At 36.9% G+C, this 26,839-nt stretch overlaps 1 protein-coding gene across 1 annotated transcript in view; it reads left to right on the top strand.

The window, feature by feature from the left end:
* GFRAL (GDNF family receptor alpha like) overlaps positions 1 to 26,839 on the top strand; it is an 82,892-nt gene that overhangs the window by 2,929 nt on the left and 53,124 nt on the right. Inside the window, exons 2-6 of the mRNA XM_068960980.1 lie at positions 1,623 to 1,754; positions 5,270 to 5,428; positions 17,610 to 17,666; positions 18,395 to 18,725; positions 24,661 to 24,911. Of these exons, the coding sequence (XP_068817081.1) occupies positions 1,623 to 1,754; positions 5,270 to 5,428; positions 17,610 to 17,666; positions 18,395 to 18,725; positions 24,661 to 24,911 (930 nt within the window). The remainder of the gene's footprint in view (positions 1 to 1,622; positions 1,755 to 5,269; positions 5,429 to 17,609; positions 17,667 to 18,394; positions 18,726 to 24,660; positions 24,912 to 26,839) is intronic.

Raw genomic sequence — 26,839 nt, 5'->3', positions numbered from 1 at the left:
CCATTGTGAATTATTCCTAATGCCTACTGAGTAAAATCCAAGAACCCAACGATAAAGACAAACACGTAAATACACACTTTCATTACAGAGCAGTAAATTCCATGGTTGGGAAGGTCCCAAGATGGTAGTGAAACAGGCAAGGGATGTTAAATTCAATTTGAATGCAGGAAAGGGGTATTGAATTTAGGAACAGTTTCCATAAAATTAGTAGTTATTGTGTTGAGTCCTAAAGGACCAAAAAGGCTTAGTCCAGAATAAAAAGAAAACAGATAGTGGATAAAACAACAAAAAGTAGATAAATAATTGTGTAGTGTTATCCTAATACTATTATGACAGAACATTAAAAAAAAAATTCTTTTCATATGGCAAGTTTTATCAACTTGTATAATGAGTGTGGTGATACCATTAAAACCCAATAATTTTTTGGCATATTCAATAAGAGAAATCCAAAGTGAAAAATGAAACTATATTCTTCCATGGCTCACTTTATCTCTCCAGCCACTTGCAGTGTCTGGTAGTGACTATACAGTAAATACTCGGGTGTACAAGGCAGCGTGGAGCATTTGAGGAACTGTAAATGCTCAAGGACATCTAGGTTGCACATGATGAACAATATGGGAGTCACGCTGTGAGGAACCATTCAAAGGATGAGGCAGAGAAATGACTGGACGGGAATGGCGCATAAGGCAGAGTAAGGGGTGTAAAGAATTTACCAGAATCAGATGAAGGCAGACTGACTATCTGATGAGTTGGTCAATTTGCAAGATGAGAATCAATGATCGATGCAAGACTGGATGTGGGAGAGTGAAACTGAGGCTAGAAAACGAACCTATCGTGAACCCAAGCTTCCTAGTATGAGCACCATTGTGGATGGTGGAACTGCTGATGAAACAGGTGGTCCAACAGATGAGAAGGACCATATCGCTGATAGTATTATATGGAAGTGTGTCTGGAACATTTAGGTGGAGAAAACAGCGTCTGTAACTAAAATATTGGAAAATAACAAGACTGCATTAGATATCTGAGAATCATCAACCTTGAGATTTTAGTTAAAACCATAAGTACATGGAGTATGTAAAATGGGAATGAGAAAAGTCTGAGGACAGAAACTAAGCTACAAATACATTTTAACAGAAAAGTAAGAGGATTCTGGGAATGCCACGAGCAGAAAATATCAAATGAATAAGTATCAAGAGAATTACAAAGGAGGGTCGCCAGAAGAAAAAAGTTTCAAGAACAAAGTGACAACAAAATTCCCAATGATAAAAGCAGGCAAGGTGAAGTCTTTAAACTATTAAGTTCATGTTAGGGAGATTATTTGTTGGCATTTTTCACAACAGTTTCAATAGAGCAATAGTCATAACAATACATTATTAATTGAGAAATAAATAGGCAGAAATAACAATGAGGGCAAATATATATGTTTTGCTTAAAAATCTTATATAAAAGAAACAAATCTATAGCTGGAGGGGAGGTTAAGTTTCATTCTAGGTTTTTTAATGACAATCACATTTCCATTTTCATAATTCTGGTCTTGATCATTAATAACTTAGGTTTGAAGTAAATAACTACCATGTTGTCATATTGCTGTTTCTGTTGTTCCCTTATTGTTGTTATTCAAGCTGTGGGGCTATGCTTGAACAAGTCCACTTCCCAAACCACAGACTGCACGTATTTAAGAGAGCTCTGCCTAAGTGATGCTGATGGTTGTAAACATGCCTGGAGAATAATGGAAGATGCCTGCAGTGTCTCAGGTAAAACAAGTTGTTTAAAATGCACTCAAATACCTTCTATTTACTGAGATAAAAAATAGTAATTGGTCTTTTTTTTTTTTCACTGTCTTAGAAACTAAGTTTTTCTCTAAACGCCTTACTTAAACTTGGTATTCAAGTGATTCACCTTCAGTTACTTATTAGTGAATTTAGATACCTAAGAGTATTCTTTTAAAAAATTATCTATTTTCGGCTGTGCTGGGTCTTTATTGCTGCACACAGGCATTTTCTTGCTGTAGAGCTTGGGCTCTAGGCAAATGGGCTTCAGTGGTTGTGGCACACAGACTTAGTTGCTCATGGCATGTGGAATCTTCTCAGACTGGGAACCTGTGTCCCCAGCATTGGCTGGCAAATTCTTAACCACTGGGCCGCCATTACTCAAGAACCTTAATGCGCTGACACTGGAGGCAACTTTATGCAAGGTTTCAGATTATTCTTTTACTGATTTTATAATGTATAATGTTACAATTATACACATGCCTCTCAAAAACATGGCAACATTTTTTCAAATAAAATATTTTTTGTTTATATGTTATTATGTCAGTGATAACATAGAAAGATGATGTTTGTGAAAATCAAACACATTATTTGCATGTATGTAACATGAGTTTTATATTCTTTCAACATGTATACTATCTTCCATTTCAACTGTGTCAAGAGCAAGTTCAAATATATTTTTATTTTTAATTTGTCCTACATTCCAAACATGTGAAGGGAGGCCCAAGGGGTTAGAGAATATGAAGATTAAAAAGTCATTGTCATTTGTTTAAAAGAAAAAAAAAAATCCTGGCTATGTCAAGTAGCTGAATATATGTTGAATGAGAGCATTATTGTAAGACTCCATTCACTAAAAGTAGATAAAGTGATTATGTAGGAGATAATATCCCAAAACTATTAGGACAGAACATTTCAAAAAAAGCTTTTTCTAACATGACAGGTTTTATCAACTTGTATAATGAGTGTGATAATAACATAAAAACCCAGTAAATTTTTGGCATATTCAATAAGAGAAATCCAAAGTGAAAAATAAAAACTATATTCTTTCACGGCTCACTTTATTTCTCCAGCCACTTCATAGAAGAATAAATTTTGTACTGCTTGGGACCCTTGTCTATCTGCCTGTGCTCCTTTGACCTTCCAAAGATGTAAGGTGAAGTGTGTTGGATTAAGAGGCAACAATCTATAGTTCTGACAATGTAAAAATTTACAGTCTCCACTAACAGAGCTCCTGTCCAGCCACAAGATCTCAAGGAATTACATAGGATATAGATATGGAATGATATTTCTTCTCTTCCACGCACTTGAACAGGGTGCATGCGATTCTCAAATGCCAGAGAAAGTTATTGGTCTCTATTCAATATTCTCATTCAGTCAGTTCAGTTGCTCAGTCGTGTCCGACTGTTTGTAACTCCATGAACTGCAGCATGCCAGGCTTCCCTGTGCATCGCCAACTCCCAGATCTTACTGAAACCCATGTCCATTGAGTCGGTGGCGCCATCCAACCATCTCATCCTCTGTCATCCCCTTCTCCTCCTGCCTTCAGTCTTTCCCAGCACCAGGGTCTTTTCAAATGAATCAGCTCTTCGCATCAGGTAGGCAAAGTATTGGAGTTTCAGCTTCAACATTGTCCTTCCACAGAATATTCAGGACTGATTTCCTTTAGGATTGACTGGTTGGATCTCCTTGTAGTCCAAGGGACTCTCAAGAGTCTTCTCCAACACCCCAGTTTAAAAGCAACATTCTCATTACAGTTCAGGAAAAGAATTTCAAAGGCAAATTTCCTCTAATAGCACAATAATTTTAAGATGATAATAAAGGACACTGACAAAAAAACCCATTATTTGTTTTTATAATGAGTCTCCTTGGTATATTTTATAAGGTAACAAATTATTTCATTCAGTGTATCATAAATTATAACACATTTATTGAATTTAGTATACAAATAGCAAGTAATTTATAATGAATGGTAAGACTTGCATAATTATACCATACATGAAGCTGAAATAGAAATATTCTCAAATATACAAATCAAATGTACTCAAGAAGTTTTATTCAGGAATAATGAATAAAAGAAAATAGTTGGATAGATGAATAAGGCTTTCTATATTAAAGCAGAGTATGAAATGTTGGTAATTACAAAACATGCAATAATATTTACTGAGTGTTTTCTAAGTGTCAGGACCACGTCTTTTTTTAAAATTTAATTTTATTATTATTATTTTATTTATTTATTTATTTTGCTTTACAATATTGTATTGGTTTTGCCATACATCAACATGAATCCACCACGGGTGTACACGTGTTCCCCATCCTGAAACCCCCTCCCACCTCCCTCCCTATACCATCCCTCTGAGTCATCCCAATGCACCAGCCCCAAGCATCCAGTATCATGCATCGAACCTAGACTGGTGATTCGTTTCTTATATGATACTATACATGTTTCAGTGCCATTCTCCCAAATCATCCCACCCTCTCCCTTTCCCACAGAGTCCAAAAGACTGTTCTATACATCTGTGTCTCTTTTGCTGTCTCCCATACAGGGTTATCGTTACTCAGCCATTAAAAAGAATACATTTGAATCAGTTCTAATGAGGTGGATGAAACTGGAGCCAATTATACAGAGTGAAGTAAGCCAGAAAGAAAACATCAATACAGTATACTAACACATATATATGGAATTTAGAAAGATGGTAACGATAACCCTGTATGGGAGACAGCAAAAGAGACACAGATGTATAGGACCTTGTCTTTTTATACAATAAACTTAAAGCCACTTGGATGTCTCTTACTATAATCTTGTAATGGTATATAAAATAAAATAGCAGATTAAGATCAAATAGCTAATAAAACTGCTAAACAGACAAAATAGCTAAAATTACAGAGTATTCTGGTTGCCTCATTTTAAAGGCAGCCTTATTTATTATTAAAGAGCACAAATTGGCATTCTAAGTGAGGAACAAGTTCTTTCAAAATACAGAAAGTTTTATATCGAACTTAGACTGGCACTTCATTTCTTACATGATAGTATACATGTTTCAATGCCATTCTCCCAAATCATCCCACCCTCTCCCTCTCCCTCAGAGTCCAAAAGTCCATTCTATACATCTGTGTCTCTTTTGCTGTCTCGCATACAGGGTCATCATTACCATCTTTCTAAATTCCATATATATGTGCAGTATAAAGTAAAATAAAGTAAAAAAAATATTTAAAAAAAGAAGAACATAAAATACAGAAAGTTTTAGTCTATTTTAGAAAGAAAATACTGGGGGTGAAAACAGTAGGAATAGATTTTTTTTTTTTTTTGCTTGAAAAGTCAATTATATGAACATGTTGTTCATTAACCCCAGATAATTTCACTCTAATAATGAATTACTAAAATCAAGATATTAAAAGCTTTGGGTAAGAGGTGCTACCCAAAGGTTTAACATAGTTTGGGTAGGAGGGCTCAAAACTTTTATCCAGATTAATCTCTAGAATGTTATATGTTTGACTGTGAAATCCAGGCAACACCTGCCAGATGAAGAATTCATCCAGCTGTGACCTAAGTATCCAGTCCTTAGTGGAAAGCAATTTACAATTTAAAGATTGTCTCTGCTCTGATGACCTTTACTGCACTTTTAACAAATTGCTTGGGAAAAAATGCATCAACGAATCAGGTAATACATTGTTATATGAAATGCTTACAGTCACGCAAAAGAAAGTACAATGTCAAAAAGAAACACAGCTATGTAGTTTGATGAATTCTTTTGTTTTTTTATCTGGTGATTTGATTAGTTCTTCATGTAATTTAAGGTTCTTATTTCTATAATCACTAACCACAATTTCAAGCTTCATTCAATAATAATTTATTAGAATGATAGATTCACTCATTCAGTACCTTTATTTGTGAGGCTCACTATGGCTTTGTACCAGACTTAAAAGATAAAAGATAAATAAGGTACCATTTTTCTTGGTAAAGGAAACAAGACCGCTTGAGAAACATCAGAGTATAACCACTTACCTAGCATTATGCTTGCCTTTGTATGAGCGCATTTAATTATTTAATATGCATTTATTTACTGCAAACTCAACATGTCCGCCTGATGGTGAAGTAAAGTGACGTTGCTCAGTCGTGTCCAACTCTTTGCCTACCACGCTCCTCCATCCATGGGATTTTCCAGGCAAGAATACTGGTGTGGGTTGCCACTTCCTTCTGCAGGGAATCTTCCCGACCAAGGGATGGAACCTGGGTCTCCCGCATTGTGGGCAGACACTTTACCACGTGAGCCAGCAGGGAAGTCCTGGTGTCAGATGGTGAAATATGTCATATGGTGAAGTACTGGTATTCAAAATAGTCGGCTCATGTCTTGAGAGCACGTGCAGATTTTCCAAGGGATGCACGGGGTCCAGTAATCCGAAAGTCATCAGCTTCTAGATTCTCAATGTCTCTATGTACACTCCCCAAGAAGTGGTTAGGAATGCACCTGTTGTCATAGAATTCTCACCTTTTCTTTTTCAGAATCACCCTTCCCCCACTTTATAAGAGAGAGGTTTATCTCTCATTTATCTTAGTCACATAGCCCAATTTCTCCAATTCTTCATAGTAAACTTACTAGACAGTTTCCTGTTCCATCATTTTGCCTTTTCCAAAATTTCATATAAATGAAATTATATAACATGTAGGCATTTGAGCCAGTTTTCTTTTATTTAAAATTATCCATGTGTGATTCACCAAAAAATTGTCCTCTTTTTTGAGGAGTAGTATTCCACTGTATGGTTATTACTTGAATTGATTATCCATTCACCACTGAAAGTCAGAGGCATTGTTTCCAGATTTGTAGAGATTATAAACCTGCTGTAAATTCTCACCCACAATATTTGTACAAATATGTTATTTCTCCTCAGTAAAAAATTATTGGGTCATATAATAAAGTGTATGTTTAACTTTATAAGAAACTTTCATACTATATTTCAAATTTGAAGTAACCATAAATGTATGAAAGTTCTGGTTGCCCCACATTCAGGCCAGGACTTGATTTCTGTGTTGTTCTTTTTTGGACATTTCAAAACATGTTTAATGGTATCACACTGGGATTTTAATTTACACTTAAATAATAATAATGTTGATTATATTTTCATGTGCTTATGTGCCAAAGAAATATATTATGTGGCTTCAAAATTATGTGGCTTAGGTTTTCTATCTAGGTGTATGATGCATTTTGAGTCAATTTTCATAAGTGATGCAAGTTAACACTCAGATATGTTCTATTGCCATATGGGTATCTAATTGTTCCACCACATTTGTTGAAGATACTTTCAGTTTCAGTTCTCTCAGAAGATCACTGGGCTGTATACTAGTGGCTGTTCTGGTTTTTCCAATCTGTCCCAGTGATGTATGTATTTCTATACTTTTGCCAATGCTCCACAGCAATTTATTGCAGTTTCATGAGATGTCTTGAAAGCAAGTTGTGTAATGCCTATCATTTCTTTTCTTTTAAATAATTGAATTTGAAAGATATCTGTTGGATTTCTGTTGAATTTTTTAATTTTGTTTGCATTTTACTCTTTATTGTAGTTTCTGTCTAAGTTGTTCTTTTTTTTTTTTTTTTTTTTTTACTTTATTTTACTTTACAATACTGTATAAGTTTTGCCATACATCAACATGAATCCGCCATGGGTGTACACGTGTTCCCAATCCTGAATCCCCTCCCACCTCCCTCCCCATACCATCTCTCTGGGTCATCTCAGTACACCAGCCCCAAGCATCCTGTATCCTGCATCGAACCTAGGCTGGCAATTCATTTCTTATATGATATAATATTCCCAAATTGTTCTTTAAACATCTTGAAGAAGTTAAGATGATGTCATTTTCTTGTTTAGGTACCAGAAATTCATGCCCTTTTCTCTCTTTCTTTTTGTCTCTATCTCTATTTCCCTCTCTCTCTTTTTACTCTCAATTTCTCTCTCAGTTTTGCTCTACATTATTTTGTTGTTTTTGTTGCATTTGATTTGACTTGAAATTATTGATTTGACTCATCATTCTGGTTTCTTAAGATGAAATCTTATATCACTGATTTGAGATTTCTTTTCTTAACTATCTCATTAAATAAATTTCCTTCCAAGTGGTGTTTTAGTTACATCCACTAATTTTAAATTAAATAAAAATGTGTTTTAACTTTTATTAAGTTCAAAATAGTTTCTTATTTTACTGCTGACTTCATTTTTGATTCAAGAGTTGTTCATAATATCATTGTTTACTTTCCAAATATTTGAGTATTCCTTAGATATCTTTGTTATTCATCTCTAATTCCAGTAGCATTATAGAACATATTTTATATGATGTCAATTTTTAATTGAAATGATAATTGCTAAATATCACCTATACAATGTGATACACATAAGATGATACTTACTTGAGGTTACAGAGAAGAAATAATGGTTCCCTGGTGGCTGACAGTAAAGCTTCTACCTGCATTGTGGGGGACCTAGGTTCTATCCCTGGGTTGGGAAGATCCCATGGAAAAGGAAATGGCAATCCACTCCAGTATTTTTGCCTGGAAAATCCCTGGTAGGCTACAGTCCATGAGGTTGCCAAGAGTCAGACACAACTGAGCAACTTCATCTGAATTTGTTTTTTTTTTTTTTTTTTTTGAATGGTGTCTCAGAAGCCTTCAAAAAGAAATGACAGACTTGGGCCTTTCAGGGTGAATTGGACTCCTTAGGCAGATGAAATAAAATGATATTCCAGATGGAGGAAATAGAATGAAGCAGGAGACATTGGGAAGAAACACATTCCTGATTAGGCTGGATTATAGAACAGAGGAGTCAGGAGGTGATACTGAAAAGAAATCAGACTTTTGAGGAACTACTAGTGCATTTTGAACAGAAGAATCTGGAATCAGTATTTTTCAGGACTCCATTGAGGCTGGTTTAGAAGATGGAATGGAGGCAGGGTAAGACGCAGGCCAAGGATAAGAGCCAACAGAATAATTTGGGAGAGATGTGACGTGTGCCTAAACTTCTGCACTGGTGCTGAGGACTCCATGGAGAAGAGTTGCTTAAGAAATGCTTATGACTTATAATCAGTGGGAATTGGCTACCACCGGATATGAGGAGTGGGGAATGTTATTAAATGTGTGATACAAGTTGCTGGCTTGGCACAAGGGTATCACTCTATGTGGAGACAGGGCTGAAAGACAACAGTGGTGAATTATATTTGGAGAGTTTGCATGGGGGTGGCACACTTTGGCACATTTGTGTTAGGAATGTTAGTACTTTGCTTTGCATTTCACATGATGAATATATAGTTTAGAAAAAGCAATGATAGGGCATTTGGCTGGCATTTGGAAACATGCATCTTGCATTGAGTACATGTAAGATTTGTGAGTCAGTGGTTTGTAAGAAGCAGATACAAGCACGCAGGAGGATCAGACTGGCCAGAAAAAGATGTGAAGTGAGAATATAAGCATTTTTATAATACTTTCATGACCTGGTTGAAGAAATCATAAGGAAGATTTTAAAGAAAGAAAAAAAAACCACAGGAAGAATTTTCAAGCCAATGACAGAGAAAGACATAGAGAAAATAATCAACAGTAAATGCAGAGAAGTCAATAAGATAAAGACTAAAATGACATTAGTTACCTAATGAATATGCCTTTTCTAGTTTTAGATTGAAGTAGGCTGAAACAAAAGCGTATAGAAATACTACAATTATTTGTTGACTTTTGTTTCAAGACGGTAGGACTGTTCCTTTATATCTCAATAACCATTTCTATCAGACCAAGATGCAACAAAATGTAGATACCAAAATATAGGTACATACGAATTTAGAGCACTTAAGTTGAAATCAGCCCCCATTTTAAAACCATTTTTTCCATATTTGATACTTAATAAATTCCACCCCATGGTAATATTGATAAGGCAGGGGTACAGAAACCCTGCACAGAAGACCAGGATGATCTTACAACTGCACTTCATGACGGACCTGCTCCGACTGTGGTCTTTACACAGATCATTAGCTGCTTGCTTATAATTCAGCTTAGACTGAAAAAGGAAGCGACAGTGGAAATCTTGTCATGTCAACTGCAGCATCTTCCACCAACCCTTTCATCGTCACTCCATCAGGATATGATCTTTCTCTCTCTCCCCCTCATTTGCCTTCCCCAAATATTTCTCAACATATAACAGACATGTACTTTTCTGCTCTTTATTATGGATTGTAAGCTTATTGAGCAAATCAGTTCTTATATTTTTTCTTTTTTTTCTTCATATGATAAATATTCAGCACAGTGCCTGACATCTAGTAACTGATCAATAAATATATAATTAATTTGTAAACACATTTTGAGCATCTAAATCATGTGTTCATTCATAAAATACTAATTATTCAGTTAATAGGTGTAGATACTAAGCACTGGAGGAGGGATATAAAGATCGATTAAGAGACTCCCTGCTCTTGGTTAGCTTAAAACATAGCAAAGTAAAATATTAAATAAATATTTAAAAAATATTAAGTAAATAGCAAAGTAAAATTGACATTTAGCCTGATTATTTCATTTAGCCCAGATTAATTATTCAAAATATATAATTACCAAGGTAATAGAACAAATTATGTGCGGATGGCATTAATTCATATATATCCTATCCATGCAAGTTTGCATATGCTGTCTAAAAGGGGTAGGAGAGATGGTTTGTGTTCCAGCAGAGAAATCTCACTTAAATAATTATAACAATTCATGTGAGTTGTTATCTGATAAATGTGTAAAACTCTACTGTAGTGTGTGTTTCAAAACACATGCAGTAAAGAGGCTGTACTCTGAACAGTGCTTCTAAGAATGTCCTGGTAGGTTTTAAGTAAACATTTTCATATTATGAAGTTGATTATATTATCTTTAACTTGCATGCATTTGTGCGTGCTAAGTTGCTTCAGTCGTGTCCGACTCTGTGTGACCCTATGTACTGTAGGGGCAAGAAAGTGTTCATTGTGGAGGTCCACATGAAGGACCTCAGAGGGAGATGAGACATTTCAGAGATAGATGGTATATACTACTGAAACCTTAGGTCAAGTAAGGATTCTTACACTGAGGTGGTTTTAATCTTCTTCCTATAAAGTTTATATAATTGTGGGCTTATTGGAATTCTCAAGTAGAACATACGTTCTCTATGAGGGATATAACTTCCAAGCGGTGGAAATTGGTTCTTGGGGGTGGGCAGAAAACTTCTCATATGTATAAAGCACAGATATATATACTGCCCCTGAATAGATACACAATAAATCTGTGGAATTAAAAATTCACGAGTGGACAAAAGAATTAGGAAAAAAACTGTCTGAAAAAAGGCTTCTTAAAGGAGAAATAATGAAAACTGTGGAGAAACACTTTAATTATAGGTATATTTCTAGGAGGAAATAGAAATATACAAAGTTTATACAAAGAGAAATAATGGATGGTAGCTGGAGAAGGCAATGGCACTCCACTCCAGTACTCTTGCCTGGAGAATCCCAGGGATGGGGGAGCCTGGTGGGCTGCCGTCTATGGGGTCTTGAAGAGTCGGACACGACTGAAGTGACATGGCAGCAACAGCAGCAGCAGCTCAGACGGTAAAGAATCTACCTATAATATGGGAGGCCCAGGTTCAATCCCTGGGCTGAGATCCCCTGGAGAAGGAAATGTCAACCCACTCCAGTATTCTTGCTTGGAAAACCCCATGGACAGAGGAGCCTGAAGGGCTACAGTCCATGGGGTCACGTAGAGTCAGACATGACAGAGAGATGAACACTTTAGCTTTTCCTAAGCATTGTAAGTTACAATGGTTTCTACCAATTATCATCAAATGTAATGAAAAGACAGAAGGAAATCATGAAGACGAAATAGCAAAAGAAATTGAGCATTACCATTATGCTTTGTTACATAAGCTATAAATAAGCAATATTTTTATTTCAGTTTTTTAAAAATAAAAGTCATTTGTAATAGTTTTCTTGAAATAATGTCTTCAGTGGTTTTTGAAAAACAGTCAAATATTTATAAAATATGTCTATGGACTTTCTAGGAAACATTAAGAGGGTTTCAAATGAGCTTATTTAAAATTAAACTAAATGAGCCTTATTTAATTTTTGTCATTTTAAAAAATATAGAAGAATCAGCACTGTCCTCGAATTTGGCTTCACACTCAAACGTCACAGAGTGGCTCCATGAGAAAGAGACATCATTAATAAGGGAAAAAAAGAGCGATTGCATCATGGCAGCACATATGTGCCAGGAATCTGAACATTGTGCTCTTTTGTATGAGAGTTTCAAGAAAACCTGCAGGAGGGAATCAGAACAATGCAAGACCCTTGATGGAAGGTACCTCTGCTCAGCATTAAGAGAAAATCTGCAAGAAACAATTTTGTGGAATTGTCAGTGCAGTGACCCTTTGAAAGCAGAGTGCACTGAAATTTGGAAAAGCTTGTCTGAGGACATTTGCATAAAGGATGCTCAAATAAATCCAGTCCCATCCTTCACTGAAGACAATGAAAATGAACTCAACCTGGGCATTGTTTCAGGTCAGTATTTAAGGGAAGAATTTTAGAATCTTAAGTATAATCACAAGTACCAACTGACTAAAGAATAATTTCTTATTCCAGCTGTCATTTCTGCCTGTGTTTCTCCCAGAAAGTGAAAAAAATTTAAATATATATATTACTATGACTGTGTCTAAAAGGGATTATGCAGAAAGATGGAAATGCCAAAATGTTTTAAACTAATGTGAGCTTTATTCATCCATTCATTGAACAAGTATTTATAAGACAGTGAAAATGTGCTAAGTCCTAAGTCTGGTTGATTAAAAAATAATAATAATAACACTGCCTTTCATTTTAAAAACTTATTGTTTTTAAGGGATTTAAAAATTAAAGAAATAGATAATATAATAAGGGATGATTACTTATTTACCTAATAGATATTTCTTTGGTGCCTACCATGTCCTTGGTTGTGTTCTAAGACCTGGGGAAAAAACAGTTAACAAAGCAAACAAAAATCACACACATACGCAAATCATTGTTCTCTAGGACCTTATATTCTTAACTGAGGAGTGTCCCGGTTAGTTTCTTTGGTAACAGACACTGAGACAGAGGTTTGCATACAAAATAGTATTAGGCTGGGGGCTCAGGAACAAAACCTAGGATGAAGTGGGAAAAGCAGGATTAGGGGGTGGGACAAACTGAAATGCAAGGCAATTACCACAGCAAACTTAGTTGACTCCATAAGAAGTTTAGCCCTGGAATGGCCCTTTAGAGATGCTGCCTCTTTGAGCCCCGCAAATGGACTAGTCCTTACATAGGAGCTGTCCCCTGGAAAAGTCTGTCCCCCGAGGTGTGGCAACTTCCTTTTAATGGGGCACTGCCTGACAAAGACCAGCAGTTGGGAAAGTGAGTATCAAGATCACCAAAGCGGGGATCTTAGTAATAGGCTGTTCAGCTCAGTTTAATTCAGTCGCTCAGTCATGTCTGACTCTTTGCGACCCCATGGACTGCAGCACTCCAGGCCTCCCTGTCCATCACCAGCTCCCAGAGTCCACCCAGACTCATGTCCATTGAGTCAGTGATGCCATCCAACCATCTCATCCTCTGTCATCCCCTTCTCCTCCTGCTCTCAATCTTTCCCAGCATCAGGGTCTTTTCAAATGAGTCAGCTTTTCCCATCAGATGGTCAAAGTATTGGAGTTTCAGCTTCAACATCAGTCCTTCCAATGAACACCCAGGACTGATCTCTTTAGGATGGACTGGTTGGATCTCCTTGGGACTCTCAAGGGTCTTTTCTAACACCACAGTTCAAAAGCATCAGTAAGAGCATATTAACAAGATAAAAGATTTGGAGAGTATATTTTAAATGGTACGACAGAATGAGTGCTACCAAAGGGGAGATATGGTGGGATGGGGCTATGAATTAGGAGCTTGGGATTAACATAAACACACACTACTATATATAAAATAAGTAACCAACAAGGACCTACTGTGTAGCACAGGAAACTCTACGCAGAATTCTGTAATAATCTATGTGGAAGAAGAACCTGGAAAAGAATGATTATGTGTATAACTGAATCACTTTGCTGTACACCTGAAACTAATACAACATTGTAAATTAACTATACTCCAATAAAATATAAAAATGAATTAAATTAAACAAATAAAAATAAACAGTATGAATGCTAAGGAGGAAAATAATACAGGTAGGGGCAAAAGGAAGTCTGAGTGGGCGGTTTGTAATTTTAATAGGATGGCCAGGAAGTCGTTCTGAAGACATTAATGTTTGAGTAAAGATAGAAAGAGGCAAGGGATGAGTCATGTGGGTATTTGGGGAAAAGAGAACTTCGGGCGGCAGAAATAGCTCAAGGTGAGCTGGGAATGGTCTTGAAGAAGAGCAAAGATGACACTGCGGGTAGAGATGAGAGAGCAGGGGATGAGATGCAGGAGATGAGACCAGAAATAAAATAGGGGCAGGATCGTGAAGGGCTTTGTAGGTCATTTCAAAATTGAGGGGTTTGAGCCAGAGTAGTATCATGGTCTGATGTATATCTTTAAGAGGAAAACTCTGGATTTTGTGTTGACAACTGGCTGAAGAGAAGCAAATGCCCACGTTGGAAGACCGATTAGGAAATTCATATAATGATACAGCAAAAAGATGATGGGTGTTGGAACAGTGTGGACAGCTGTCAGAGTCTTAGTATGCTTGATATGAGTGGATCACATGGGGCTGCAGCAACAAAAGAGAATCAATATTTATTCCAAGGTTTTTGTCCTGAGTAATTAGAAAGGATGTGGTTACCATTATTTTCATTGACTAACATGGGAACAACTATAGGAAGAAGAGGCTTTGGGAGTGAGACAGAGGAGAGGTCAGGAGTCAGCCTGCGACGTGGTAAGTATGAAATGTTTATTAGATACCCAAGCGGAGATATCAGATAGACAGTTCTCAGTATGGAATTGAAGCCTAAAATGCTTTGCACGACACATAGAAATGAGATCTGCACAGCAGGTATAAAGCAGGAGGTCATTCACTGGTGGGTGGCAAATGGGATCCTGGCAGAAGGTGAGGTCAACATAGAAATGCGTGGTGTCTTGGACTAGAGAAGTAGAAGGGTGAGAAGATAGCAGAGTCTGCATATATTTCAATATTAGTGGATCAAGAAGAGGGAACACTGTGTTTTTAAATTACAGTATAGTTGCTTCACAATGGTGTGTTAGTTTCTGCTGTACAATGAAATGAATCAGCTGTGTGTGTGTGTGTGTGTGTGTGTGTGTGTGTGTGTGTGTGTGTGTATCTCCTTTCCCTCTTGGACCTCTCTCGCACCTATCAACTCCATCCCATCCATCTAGGTCACCACAGAAGACCAAACTAATTCCCCAAGCTACGTAGCAGCTTCCCGCCAGCCATCTGTTTTACACACGTCAAGGCACACACATCAATCCCAATCTCTCCATGTATCCCTCTGTGCCCCATGTCCACATAACTGTTCTCTATGTCTGTGTCTCTATTCCTACCTTGTAAATGAGTTCATTTGTACCATTTTTCTAGAGTCCACATATATGCGTTAATACACAATATTTATGTTTCTCTTTCCATCTTACTTCACTCTACATGACAGACTCTAGTCCATCCACATTTCTACAGATGCTCCAATTTTTATCTTTTTTTAATGGCCAAGTAATATTCCACTGTATATATGTACAATCACAATGAAGAACAGTATGGAGGTTCCTTAAGAAACTAAAAATAGAGCTACCATATGACAAACAATCCCACTTCTGGGCATATACCCTGAGAAAACCATAATTCAAAAAGACACATGCACCCCAGTGTTTTTTGCAGCACCGTTTACAATAGCCAGGACATGTAAGAAAGCTAAATGTCCATCAACGGATGAATGGATAAAGATGTGGTATATATAAACACTGTGCATTATTTGATGTATATGATCATACAACTGAGATGAAGTTCTGGTGGGCCCAAGCTTCTCTGTGTTCCCATGACATACTGCACTTTAGCTCCTTTTCAGCAATTAAGCTACAGTTTAAAATATTCTCCAGAAAAAAATGTGAATATACCTATGTATGCACTATTTGAAATTAGAATTTCATGTGCAAACAATTTATTACAGTGCATTACTCGTATTACAGAAAATAATATGGATCCAAGATAGAATTTGTTTCCCCATGATAAAATAATTGTTTTTGTAAGAATTGCTAGTTTTTTGAGTGGATTAATCCACTTGGGCTGCCCTAGTAAAATACCAGAGGTTGGGTGGCTTGAACAACAGAAATTTATTTCCTCATCATTCTGGAGACTGGAAGTTCCAGACCAAAGTCCAGCAGGGTCAGTTTCTGGTGAGAGCTCTCTTTCTGGCTTGTAAATTCCTTGGCTTCTTGCCAGCTTCTTACAGGACGTTCCCGTGGGATATACACGTGGCCAGGGAAGAGTGAGGAAATTTGCTAATGTCTCTTTTTATGAGAACACTAATCCTACCAGATCAGGGCCCTACATTTAAGACATCATTTCATCTTAATTACTTCCCTAGAGACACCATCTCCCAATACAGTTATATCAGGATTTAGGGCTTCAACTTATGAATCTTGGAAGCAAACAAAATTTAGTTCATAACAATAAGTGAATTCAGTGTTTATTTATATTTTAATGATGGTTTCTTGAATATGTTTTAAACAATGGCACAGTCATACCAAACAGTGCCAAAGCACGGCTATTAACCTATCATAGATGGTCTAGCCAGCCTAGACTTTTGTATCTGTTAAAAAAGCTATAGGATTCTCGGAAATTTGCTGATTGTGATTTCACTCAATATGGAAAAGAAGAAGGAACTTCTCCGAAACATAGGAAGGTGGATTCCTGAAGAGACAGTGATTCTTTAGCTGAGACGTAACCAGTAGAGATATGAAAACCGTGTATGATGAGAACAGATGGAACGATGCAAACAGTCTGGAAAGTCTGACACCCTTGGGGGTAAAAAGAATTGTTTTATGATTGTACCATCATATATGTGCATAGATGGGCAGGCAGGGAGCTTGGACAGACAGCTCAAGTCGGGACAAGGTGAATCATGAAGAGACACGTGCCATAGCAGAAATCAATCTCCTAATCAATAACCTGTAATGGAAGCCAATATCTTAATCAACAGCCAGTGGCAAAAAATGAATTTCTTTTTAAAATAAAAACTGATCATAGTCTTCCCCTATCACTTTATGAATATGTGTATTACTTCTCCTTCTATTTTATTGTGATTTTGCTTTTATGTCCCCATTTCCTATAAAAGTCTTGACAACAGGTACTGAAAGTTTGTCTTCAATATGGCACCTGGTACATAGTGCGAACTTGACCAATGCTTCTTGAATGAAAGTTTTTTTAGAATTAGATGGTCATCAACCTCTCCAATTCTATAATTATAATTCCTAAAAACTCTGGGAAGCTAAGATAGTCAGAGGTGGAAATAGTCTTTAAATTGCCTTTCAATCTAATTAAGACCTTACTGGCGAAAGCTTTTTGGGTTCAGACAATATTTCTTCTGTTCTCTCTCCCCAGACAGACTCTTTGTTTACTTCTCGGCACATGGCCTGGTCATTAGCATTTGTTTAAATCTTCGTGTAACTGAATACTCAGAACAGAGCTGTTTAACTGACTTGAATGATGTTACAGTGGTTTATTTTTCTTCATCTGTACCTCACTAATTCTGTGTACCAAGGTTAAATAAGGGTTACATGAGCTTATATGTATTTTTACTGGAGTACAGATTGACAAATGTTGTCTACATTCCCGTATTAAATTTAGAAAATTGTTCACTAATAAAATAGTCTCTTTCTTTTTCTTCTAGATAACATAAAAGAGGATAATAAATACAAGTGGAATCGAACCACTCTTTCCTATCATGGTAATGCTTGTAAATATTCATTTTGATTTGCATTGTGAATACTGGACAGTTTAACTTGAAATGTAGTTAGTAGGCTTCTTCAAGATATGTCATTACAAAATGAGTCCTGTGAATTTTAACTGTTCTAATACTAGAAAATGCAACAAATCATTGCATTTCTTCCACTAATATTTCAAAGCATCTATTTTGCTCATCTATCATTTATTTAAAATTGTGTGGAGAAATACTTACAATTAAAAACAAAGACTAGATGCAGAATGTGAACATTTTTACGCTTTGGAAGAGCTACATGGAAACTTTAGTCACAATTTCCCCTTCAAATAAAAAGTGCAATAGAACAAGGGTCATTTTGATTTGAGCCACTGAACACACCATCAGCTAGATTCAAATCCAATTTCTAAAGATGTATTGTTTACATGTGAGAAACTTGGGCTCAAAGATTTTTTTCTGCAGTTCAGTTGTCCTATGCACTTCCCACCATTTCTGGGTCATAATACATGTCCAGTGTAGATGAAAGATGGTTCGAGTAGCCCACTGCTCAGGACCAGTAAGTTTATACCAACTCTGAAAAAAAGAGAAGTAAACAAAATAAACAGGACTATTTGCCAGAAGCAATATAAGGGCACATTGTTGTATTTTGCTCACGGATTTCTCATGGTGTTACGCAGATTCTGTATGCACAGCTCTCTGTTTACTTTTCCACAACCTGGACGTACCCTTCCTTCTAGGAAGCAGAGGGGTCCAGTCCTGCCTGGAAGTGGCAGAGGTTTGCGTTGGGGATGCACTCTGCAATGCCCAGCTGGCCCTTTACCTGAAAGCTTGCTCAGCGGATGGAGAGCTGTGTGATGTGAAACACTGCCAAGCAGCCATCCGCTTCTTCTATCAAAATATGCCGTTTAACATTGCCCAGATGTTGGCTTTCTGTGACTGTGCTCCTGCTGATGAGCCTTGTCAACAGGCCAGAGAAGCACTCCACAGCAGGCCATGTGCAGTGAACAGAGTTCCAACCCCCACCTGCCTCGATGTAATTCACAGCTGCCAAGATGATGAATTATGCAGGTGAGTAAAAACATGCGTACCCTGCTTTCTGATTTGGCACCTTATTTGTTACACTTCAGTCCCAACACTCGATCTCATTCCATTAGCTAGAGTTCCCACCATCATCCAACGTGATGTAAACAAAGCCAGACAATTCACAGTTTTGAATCTCTGGGACATGTGTAGTATTCTTTTGGAGACTCAAATGCATAATATGTTTTGGAAATTAAAAAAAAATCATTGTCAGAATTGGGTAATCATGAAATAGTATTATTAATAAAATTACAGATTCAAGTGAGACTCATGAATTGCTTAATAGACCTGGCAGTCAGTTTTATTATTGTGTCAGTTTGATTATTGGCTTTGGGGGGTATGATTATATAAGGCTGATAATCTCTCAGGATTCTGATGAGGTGACCCTTCAAACTTCACAATAAATCTTTTTGTTTTGGGATGGAGATGAGGAAGGAGCTAGAGTTCAGATTCCCTCGCACACAATGTGTCGTGGTGTCAGGAATGCACCCTTTTCCCTCTTCCCAGCCTCTCACCCTGGATTCTCAGGGCAGTAATGCTAGTCATTTACTTGTTTATTCAAAAAGCAATTACCAGTCATCTAGTACTATTTTACACATCTGGTTACAAGATATAACAATGCTTGCCCTGTGGAATGTTTTCAGAGGGTGTAGATAGAAAATAAATAGGGAAAGTGTGTATTATTCACGGTTGTAAATGGGCTTCCCTGGTGCCTAAGATGGTAAAGAATGTGCCTGCAATTCACGAGATCTGGGTTCAATCCTTGGGTCAGGGAGATGCTCTGGAGAAGGGAATGGCTACCCACTCCAGTACTCTTGCCTGGAGAATTCCATGGACAGAGCAGCCTGGTGGGCAATTCATGGGGTCACAAAGAGTTGGACACGACTGAGTGACTAACATTCCTATATTGTTTGATGATGAGTACTCTGGAGATTCACAAGCACACACACATGCATGTGCAATAAAGGGGAATGTGAAAGGCAGAAAGAATAAAAGAATTGCAGTGTCAGTGGGATGGCCCCAGGAGAGACATTTTACGGGAGTTGAAGAAGCGAGAAAACGAGTTTCTCTCAGTGAGTTTCAGAAAGAAGAGATACCAAACAAAAGCATGAGCCAGTGCCAGGGCAGAAATGTACATGGCGGGCTCTTGTGCAAGGAGGAGAGAGTGTACAAGGCGGAGAGGAACAGGAGATAGGATTTACTCCAAGAACGCAGAGCGATGCTGAGGGATTTTGAGCAGAGGTGTGAATGATCTGCTCAACTTATTAAAATTTCCACTCCGGCTGCTCGTGGAATTTAGACTTTACCTTTGCAGGTAACTCCTCCTGGGAATCATAAATTGAATCCAACACTCTGACTTTCTCTTTTCCTCACTGTGGTCTTCGATAAACACCTTTCCTTAAAAATTCAAGGTAAATTGATCTTAGGTGTGGTAAGAAAGCCACAGTGAAATGGGCCTCTTTGGAAATGAGTAAGAAGATGGAGGAAACAATAAAATCAAAACTATCTGTAACATTGGTGTTACCACGTTAAAGGAGCTTTCTTTAAAAACCAGCATTCAGTTGTATAATTATGGGATGAATCTTCTGCTTCCTAGGATAATCATCCCAGGATAATTTAGTTTGCTTGCCTGGTACTTTCTATCAAGGACAGTATTGTTTAATTGTCTTTAAATGAATAAAAATCCATATGTAGTAAATTCACTTAAAGATCAAAGTAAACATTTAGTGCGGAGGAGGGGCTCAGTGTGATAGCTCAAGGAGAAATTTGTGACTTTTGTCACCTGCCTGAACCACTGGAAAATGAGATTTAACGACATCATTTCCTAAAGGGCTGGTTCTTGGTAAAGTGCTTTCCTTCAACTTTAACTCTCCTCACACCTTCACTGTCAGTCATCCCAGCTTGCAAAGTAGCTCCAGGTCTTGCAAATATTTGTCAAAAAAGACAACTACTTCCTTATAATGCACATTCTATAAGAGAGAGGGTGAAGATCTCAGCAGAATGCTTGAGTTTTTTCTTCCTTCAACTTTTTCATAGCGAATGCCAAAATTCTTAAGAAAGTTTTGTTCGAGGATCTTGTCCTGTAAATGTTTATCAGTTAGTTTAAGTTTATGAATTATTTCTCTTGAGATGATACTAAAAGTAATAGCAAAAACTATTTTTATAATGCAGTTTACATTTTTCAAACTCATTTACAGCTCAAAAATTCTTATCAAGTGAACTATTGTATTTCATTGATTCAAAGATGCAGACTTTTTGCACCTTTTAATTCCCCTAATGTGTTTGGAATTAGTCTTAAGCTCAATGACAGAAAATAAATAAAAAATTAAAAAGCATTTAATGAGAACAGTAACTTAATTGCCAAAAAGTGATTTTAGTTGTAATAAAATAATGGTATCACACACAATCAAGGAAATTGGTAAAAATGTTTGCTTACACTAATATTCTCATAGAATATTACTGTCTATCATACATTTATCTACACTAACAGTGAAACCAAATAACATTTTAACCATCCAGGGAACACTTTTTTCTTTAAGTAATCCATGTAAAAATGCCAGATGTTTCCATGGTGGGTACCCAGCTTTACCTGATTCCAGTGCCAAGGTATTGGATATTCTACCCTATTAACTTGGAGTGACTGTACTCAATTTTCTCAGCATGACATAACTGAGCTTCCCCATAAAATAAAATATTTTAATGCAAGTGATGGAGTCTGCTGCTATAGACCTTTGAGAAGCTCTGTGATGATTTCTGAAACATACACTCTTGCACGCGCCTCACCTTAGCATCAACACTTTCTCAGATTAACTGGTACAGAGTTGATACTTTTCCTCTACAAGGAATCCTGGATTTCATGACCTCTCCGAAGTGCATAGTGCAGAGTCTAGAACATGATGGATACATGTACACCCCTGGCTGATTCATGTCAATGTATGGCAAAAACCACTACAATATTGTAAAGTAATTAGCCTCCGATTAAATAAATTAATTTTTAAAATGTCACCTAATTTCCCTCGATTTTAAAGTATCTTGTACTTAATGTATATAATGTTTAATATACAGATACATGTCTCTCCTTATGTAATTTCTATCTTTTACATACTAATTCAGGGATTAAGGACTGTGTGTCTTCTATTTCTTTCCACCATGTGCAAATAGTCTCTTAATGAATACTTTATAGAGGAGATGGAAATATTACACAATATTAGTTGTCAAGATGAAAAGACAAATTCTGTCATTTGCTCAAGCAGATTTTGCCTTAGGGAGATTTCCAGTATTTTTATTAAATTATCGTTAATGTAATTCAGATGGAAAAAAACTCCCAATGAAAAACAACTTTTTCAGTGAGAGTATTAAGACTTTATCATATATCTTTCCTGCAGAAGTGCTTATATCTGCAGCAAAGCAGAACAGTTAGGTTTTAAAATACAACTTATGTCCCCTGTACAAGACTCCTCAAATTGTGACACGTCTTAAAACTCCTCTATTTGAAAAGGCCGAAGAAGGTGATATAAAGACTCTTTTTTTCAACTAATTTTGCTCAATACAGATATATACACTGGCAAGTGAGATTATATTTTGTCAATTATAAGTGTTTAGGGATTTATAGGAAATTGTTTTTTCATATATATAAGCTCCAGAAAGTAGTGAAAAAAATGTTTGCTTAGAAGAAATGTTACCTACGTTTTTAGAAACAAAACTTCACCATAAACATGTTTAAGTGCCAGAGAATATTCACAAAGTTTGACTATATATTAGGTCACAGAAGTAAATGTAATACATTCTATATGCAGAAATCACACAGACCACAGTCTCTTATGGTTTACAATGTAACCAGAAATTTACAGCAAAACTAAAACAAAATGATCTACTCTATTTTAAAAATTACTCCCTTAGATAGTTAATGTTTCAAATAAAAAACCAGAATAAGAAACTGAAGAATATCTAGAAAATGAGGATAATGAAACAGTTATACATCAAAGCACTTCAAACATCAAGGACAATTCCTATAATATAAAAAATTTATCATATTTAGTTTTAAATGATTTAGATAATGAGTATACCAAAGAGCTTTTATTATATTTTTATTTTTAATTAAATATCCTTCAGTTAGTCAGGTTTTCAAAATTTCAAAATTTTTTTGAATGAAATAACTTTTATGAAGACATAAATCATGTAACAAACTTTATAAAACATACATTTAAGAAAGAATAAATGGCACCTGTCAACCTCATAAATGACAATTAATACTGCCAGTGCTTGCATTTAGATGGAATTTTATATACAATTCTTAATTGCATTAAAGGAACATACTTGTTCTTCTGGATTCAGAATTATATGCTCAAATATTTGCAATATTTTCTTAAATATAAATGTAAATATTATTAATTTTTACCATTGTATTTAAAAGCTGATTCCTTTCAGATGACTTAAAATACAAGATTATTGAAAATAATGCGATTTATGGATTTAAGCAGAGTAGCATCCAGTGGTCATGTGTGGATGTGAGAGTTGGACTGTGAAGAAAGCTGAGTGCCAAAGAATTGATGCTTTTCAACTCTGGTGTTGGAGAAGACTCGAGAGTCTCTTGGACTGCAAGAAGATCCAACCAGTCCATTCTGAGGGAGATCAGACCTGGGATTTCTTTGGAAGGAATGATGCTAAAGCTGAAACTCCAATACTTTGGCCACCTCATGCGAAGAACTGACTCATTGGAAAAGACTCTGATGCTGGAAGGGATTGGGGGCAGGAGGAGAAGGGGACGACAGAGGATGAGATGGCTGGATGGCATCACTGACTCGATGGACATGAGTCTGAGTGAACTCTGGGAGATGGTGATGGACAGGGAGGCCTGGCGTGCTGCAATTCATGGGGTCCCAAAGAGTCAGACATGACTGAGTGACTGAACTGAACATCATGAAAGCAAGTAAAGTCAGGACAAATGACATATACTCAGAGGCTTTGCATGCATATTTTATAGTGATTTATTCAAGAAAAGGAAAAATAATTAGAAGTGATAAATGTTAAAGACAAAGATTAATATCCTTGGTTCCACTGAGTAGATATCTTCTTACTGTGAAAGTTCCAAATATGAAATTATTGTACATTATGCAGACTTCTATTCAACAGGAATGAAATATGTAGTCAGAAAAGTTATGAATGGATGTGGTTCTAGCAGATTATCTCAGCCATCAAATAAACTCATGTTTTGCTTTAAATTAGCTCATGCTGCCAGAGAACCCCAGAGCATTAATGTTAATTCTAATTATCTGCTTAGAAACATTGAGAAAGAGCACAGGACTTCCCATCCTATGGGAGAACTCCCATGAAAAGTCAGGAGTCTTTTCTGAGATCACTTGGTGGGAGGTAACAGTCAAATATAGTCTCAAAACCATATTCTGCTTCAAAAATTATTGCTAATAAATCTCCCAAATAGTTCATACTGCAAATCATCACCCACTGAAATAAAATTAGTAAGGAAGGAAGAGTCATCAAGGGGATCCTAAACTTAGCCTCTGTCTTTCATCATGAAAGGAAAATAATTCACAAGATTTCTTTAATTTTTCTTCCACTCTCTATGAGGATGTTTGATTATACAAACTTAGTTTCCAGCTACGTTTAGAAGCAGCCAGAAGGCATTTTGTTTTATGTCAGGTGGTTCAGAGGGTAAAGCATCTGCCTGCAATGCAGGATCCCTGGGTTGGGAAGATCCCCTAGAGAAGATGGCACCCCACTCCAGTACTCTTGCCTGGAAAATCCCACGCATGGACGAGCCTGGTAGGCTGTGGTCCATGGATTCGCAAAGAGTTGGACACGACTGAGCTACTTCACTTTCTTTCTTTGTCAGGTGAGATATCACTACGTGTTAGTGAGAATTAATGATATTTAGAGACTCATTCCATTTCTTGACTCTTTCCAGGAGGCGCTATAGAACATTCCAGGCAAAGTGCTGGCAGCACGTGATGAGAAAGTGCCATGAGGATGAGACATGCATTGGTACCTTAAGCAAGCAAGACCTCACTTGCTCTGGAAGTGATGACTGCAAAGCAGCTTACATTGGTACCCTTGGGACGGTCCTTCAAGTGCAGTGCACCTGCAGGACCATTACCCAAAGTGAAGAATCCTTGTGTGAGATTTTCCAGCATATGCTCCACAGAAAATCATGTTTCCGTAAGTTTTATATACATATATATGCAACATATGGAGAAGGCAATGTAACATATATTGATTTTCTGTATACACCACGAAGTAATAATCTAACATGGAAAATCTATTCACAAAGACAATGCTACGTTTGCTATTCAGTTTTAAAATCTGTTTCCTGATCATGCTATGTGCATATGCTGTTTTAACTCATTTATCTGCAAGTGACGCATGTTTTTAATTTGTATGATTGTTCACTCCTAGGTATCATTTATTGGTTTCAATAACAACAGCCTAAAACATTTATCCTACCAGATAACTGAATGTATCAGGTATCTATTACAAATAACAAACCAACCCAAAACTTGAAATAATAATTTGATCACAATTCTTCTCACTGGGCTTTGCCCACTTGGATAGTTCTTCTGTTGGTATTGCTTGGGTGGCCAGTCATCTGGTGGTGAGACCAAGGCTGATTTTAGCAAGCACAGTTGGCTGGGTTCTCCTTCACGTGACCTCTGCAGCAGTAAACCCTGCGTCTTTCATGATCATAGCAACATCCCTAGCAGTTAATCCCCAGTAAACAAGTACTTACCAAGTGTCTGCTTCTGCTATATTTTCTAATGCCCCTTTGGACAAAGCAAGTCACATGACTGAGTTCACAGTTTTTGTGAAAAAGGTGTGTATGAGTATGTTTATATTCAAAGTTGGATTCACCAGGGATAGTTAGCCATCTACTGTATGGCTGTCCCAATCTAAGTGAAACATATTTACCCTTGGACTTAGTTACCCCCCCTTGGTCTTTAATATGTGTGCTAATCTACCTGTAATGAGGGGGTGGGAAACACATTTTCTAAAGTTATTATTTACTCCATTCAGATTTAGGAATTTCAATAATTTGTCTAGGGTGTCAGAGGGAACAAGTGGTTGAAAGGAATTTGGCTATAAGTCTCCTAGGAAGAAACCTAACAATGTGATCACACGCTGTCAGGACCTCTCCATCACCCACCTTCAGGCTTAACCCATGCAACTATATTCGAATCCCAAAACATTCTCAGCCCCTAGATCACTATTTGAAATCTCCAAACCCACAAGTACCAAAACTGCAGGGGAGAATAATAGACATTTACCATTGCAAAAAAGACCATATACAATGAAACTATCATGACATTTATGCAACTGTGTAGAGATACAGATGTGCATATATCTTTATACATGTCTATGCCGCTGCTGCTGCTAAGTCACGCCAGTCGTGTCCAACTCTGTGCAGCCCCATAGACAGCAGCCCACCAGGCTTCTCTGTCCCTGGGATTCTCCAGACAAGAACACTGTAGTGGATTGCCATTTCCTTCTCCAATGCATGAAAGTGAAAAGTGAAAGTGAAGTCGCTCAGTCGTGTCCGACTCTTCGCTACCCTATGGACTGTAGCCCACCAGGCTCCTCCGTCCAAGGGATTTCCCAGGCAAGAGTACTTATCTAACTACAAACAGATACAGATATTTTATTCTTTTCTATCTTTCTTTAAAGATACTACAGAGAAACACATTAGCCAGTATAATCAAAATGGTGATCGGCTATGCATTAGCTAATAGACATACAACTCAGAATGTATGGTTTTGATTCCAACAAAGCTCTCTGTGGGATTCCTACAATTTCTATAATTAGCACTACAGATATATTTCAATCGAAATCATGATGCAAAGAGGAAAATTACCCCATGATGTATGTTGAGTCATATTTTCTAAATAATCTTTTTCTCTGATTAATATTAGGTGGCTAATTCTGTTGGAACTAAAGGTATTTATAATAAATGGCTCCTAATATGACAAAAGGAAATACCAAATAAAATAACCTAAACCATCGGCAACATATACAATTACACTATCATGATTATTTATAAGTGGTTTCTCCATATGAAATGATACCAGGGGAAAAAAATGTATATCCTACAAGTT

This window comes from Capricornis sumatraensis, chromosome 22, assembly GCF_032405125.1.
Source record: "Capricornis sumatraensis isolate serow.1 chromosome 22, serow.2, whole genome shotgun sequence".
Lineage (NCBI taxonomy): Eukaryota > Metazoa > Chordata > Mammalia > Artiodactyla > Bovidae > Capricornis > Capricornis sumatraensis.
This window is presented reverse-complemented; position numbering and strand designations above follow the sequence as displayed.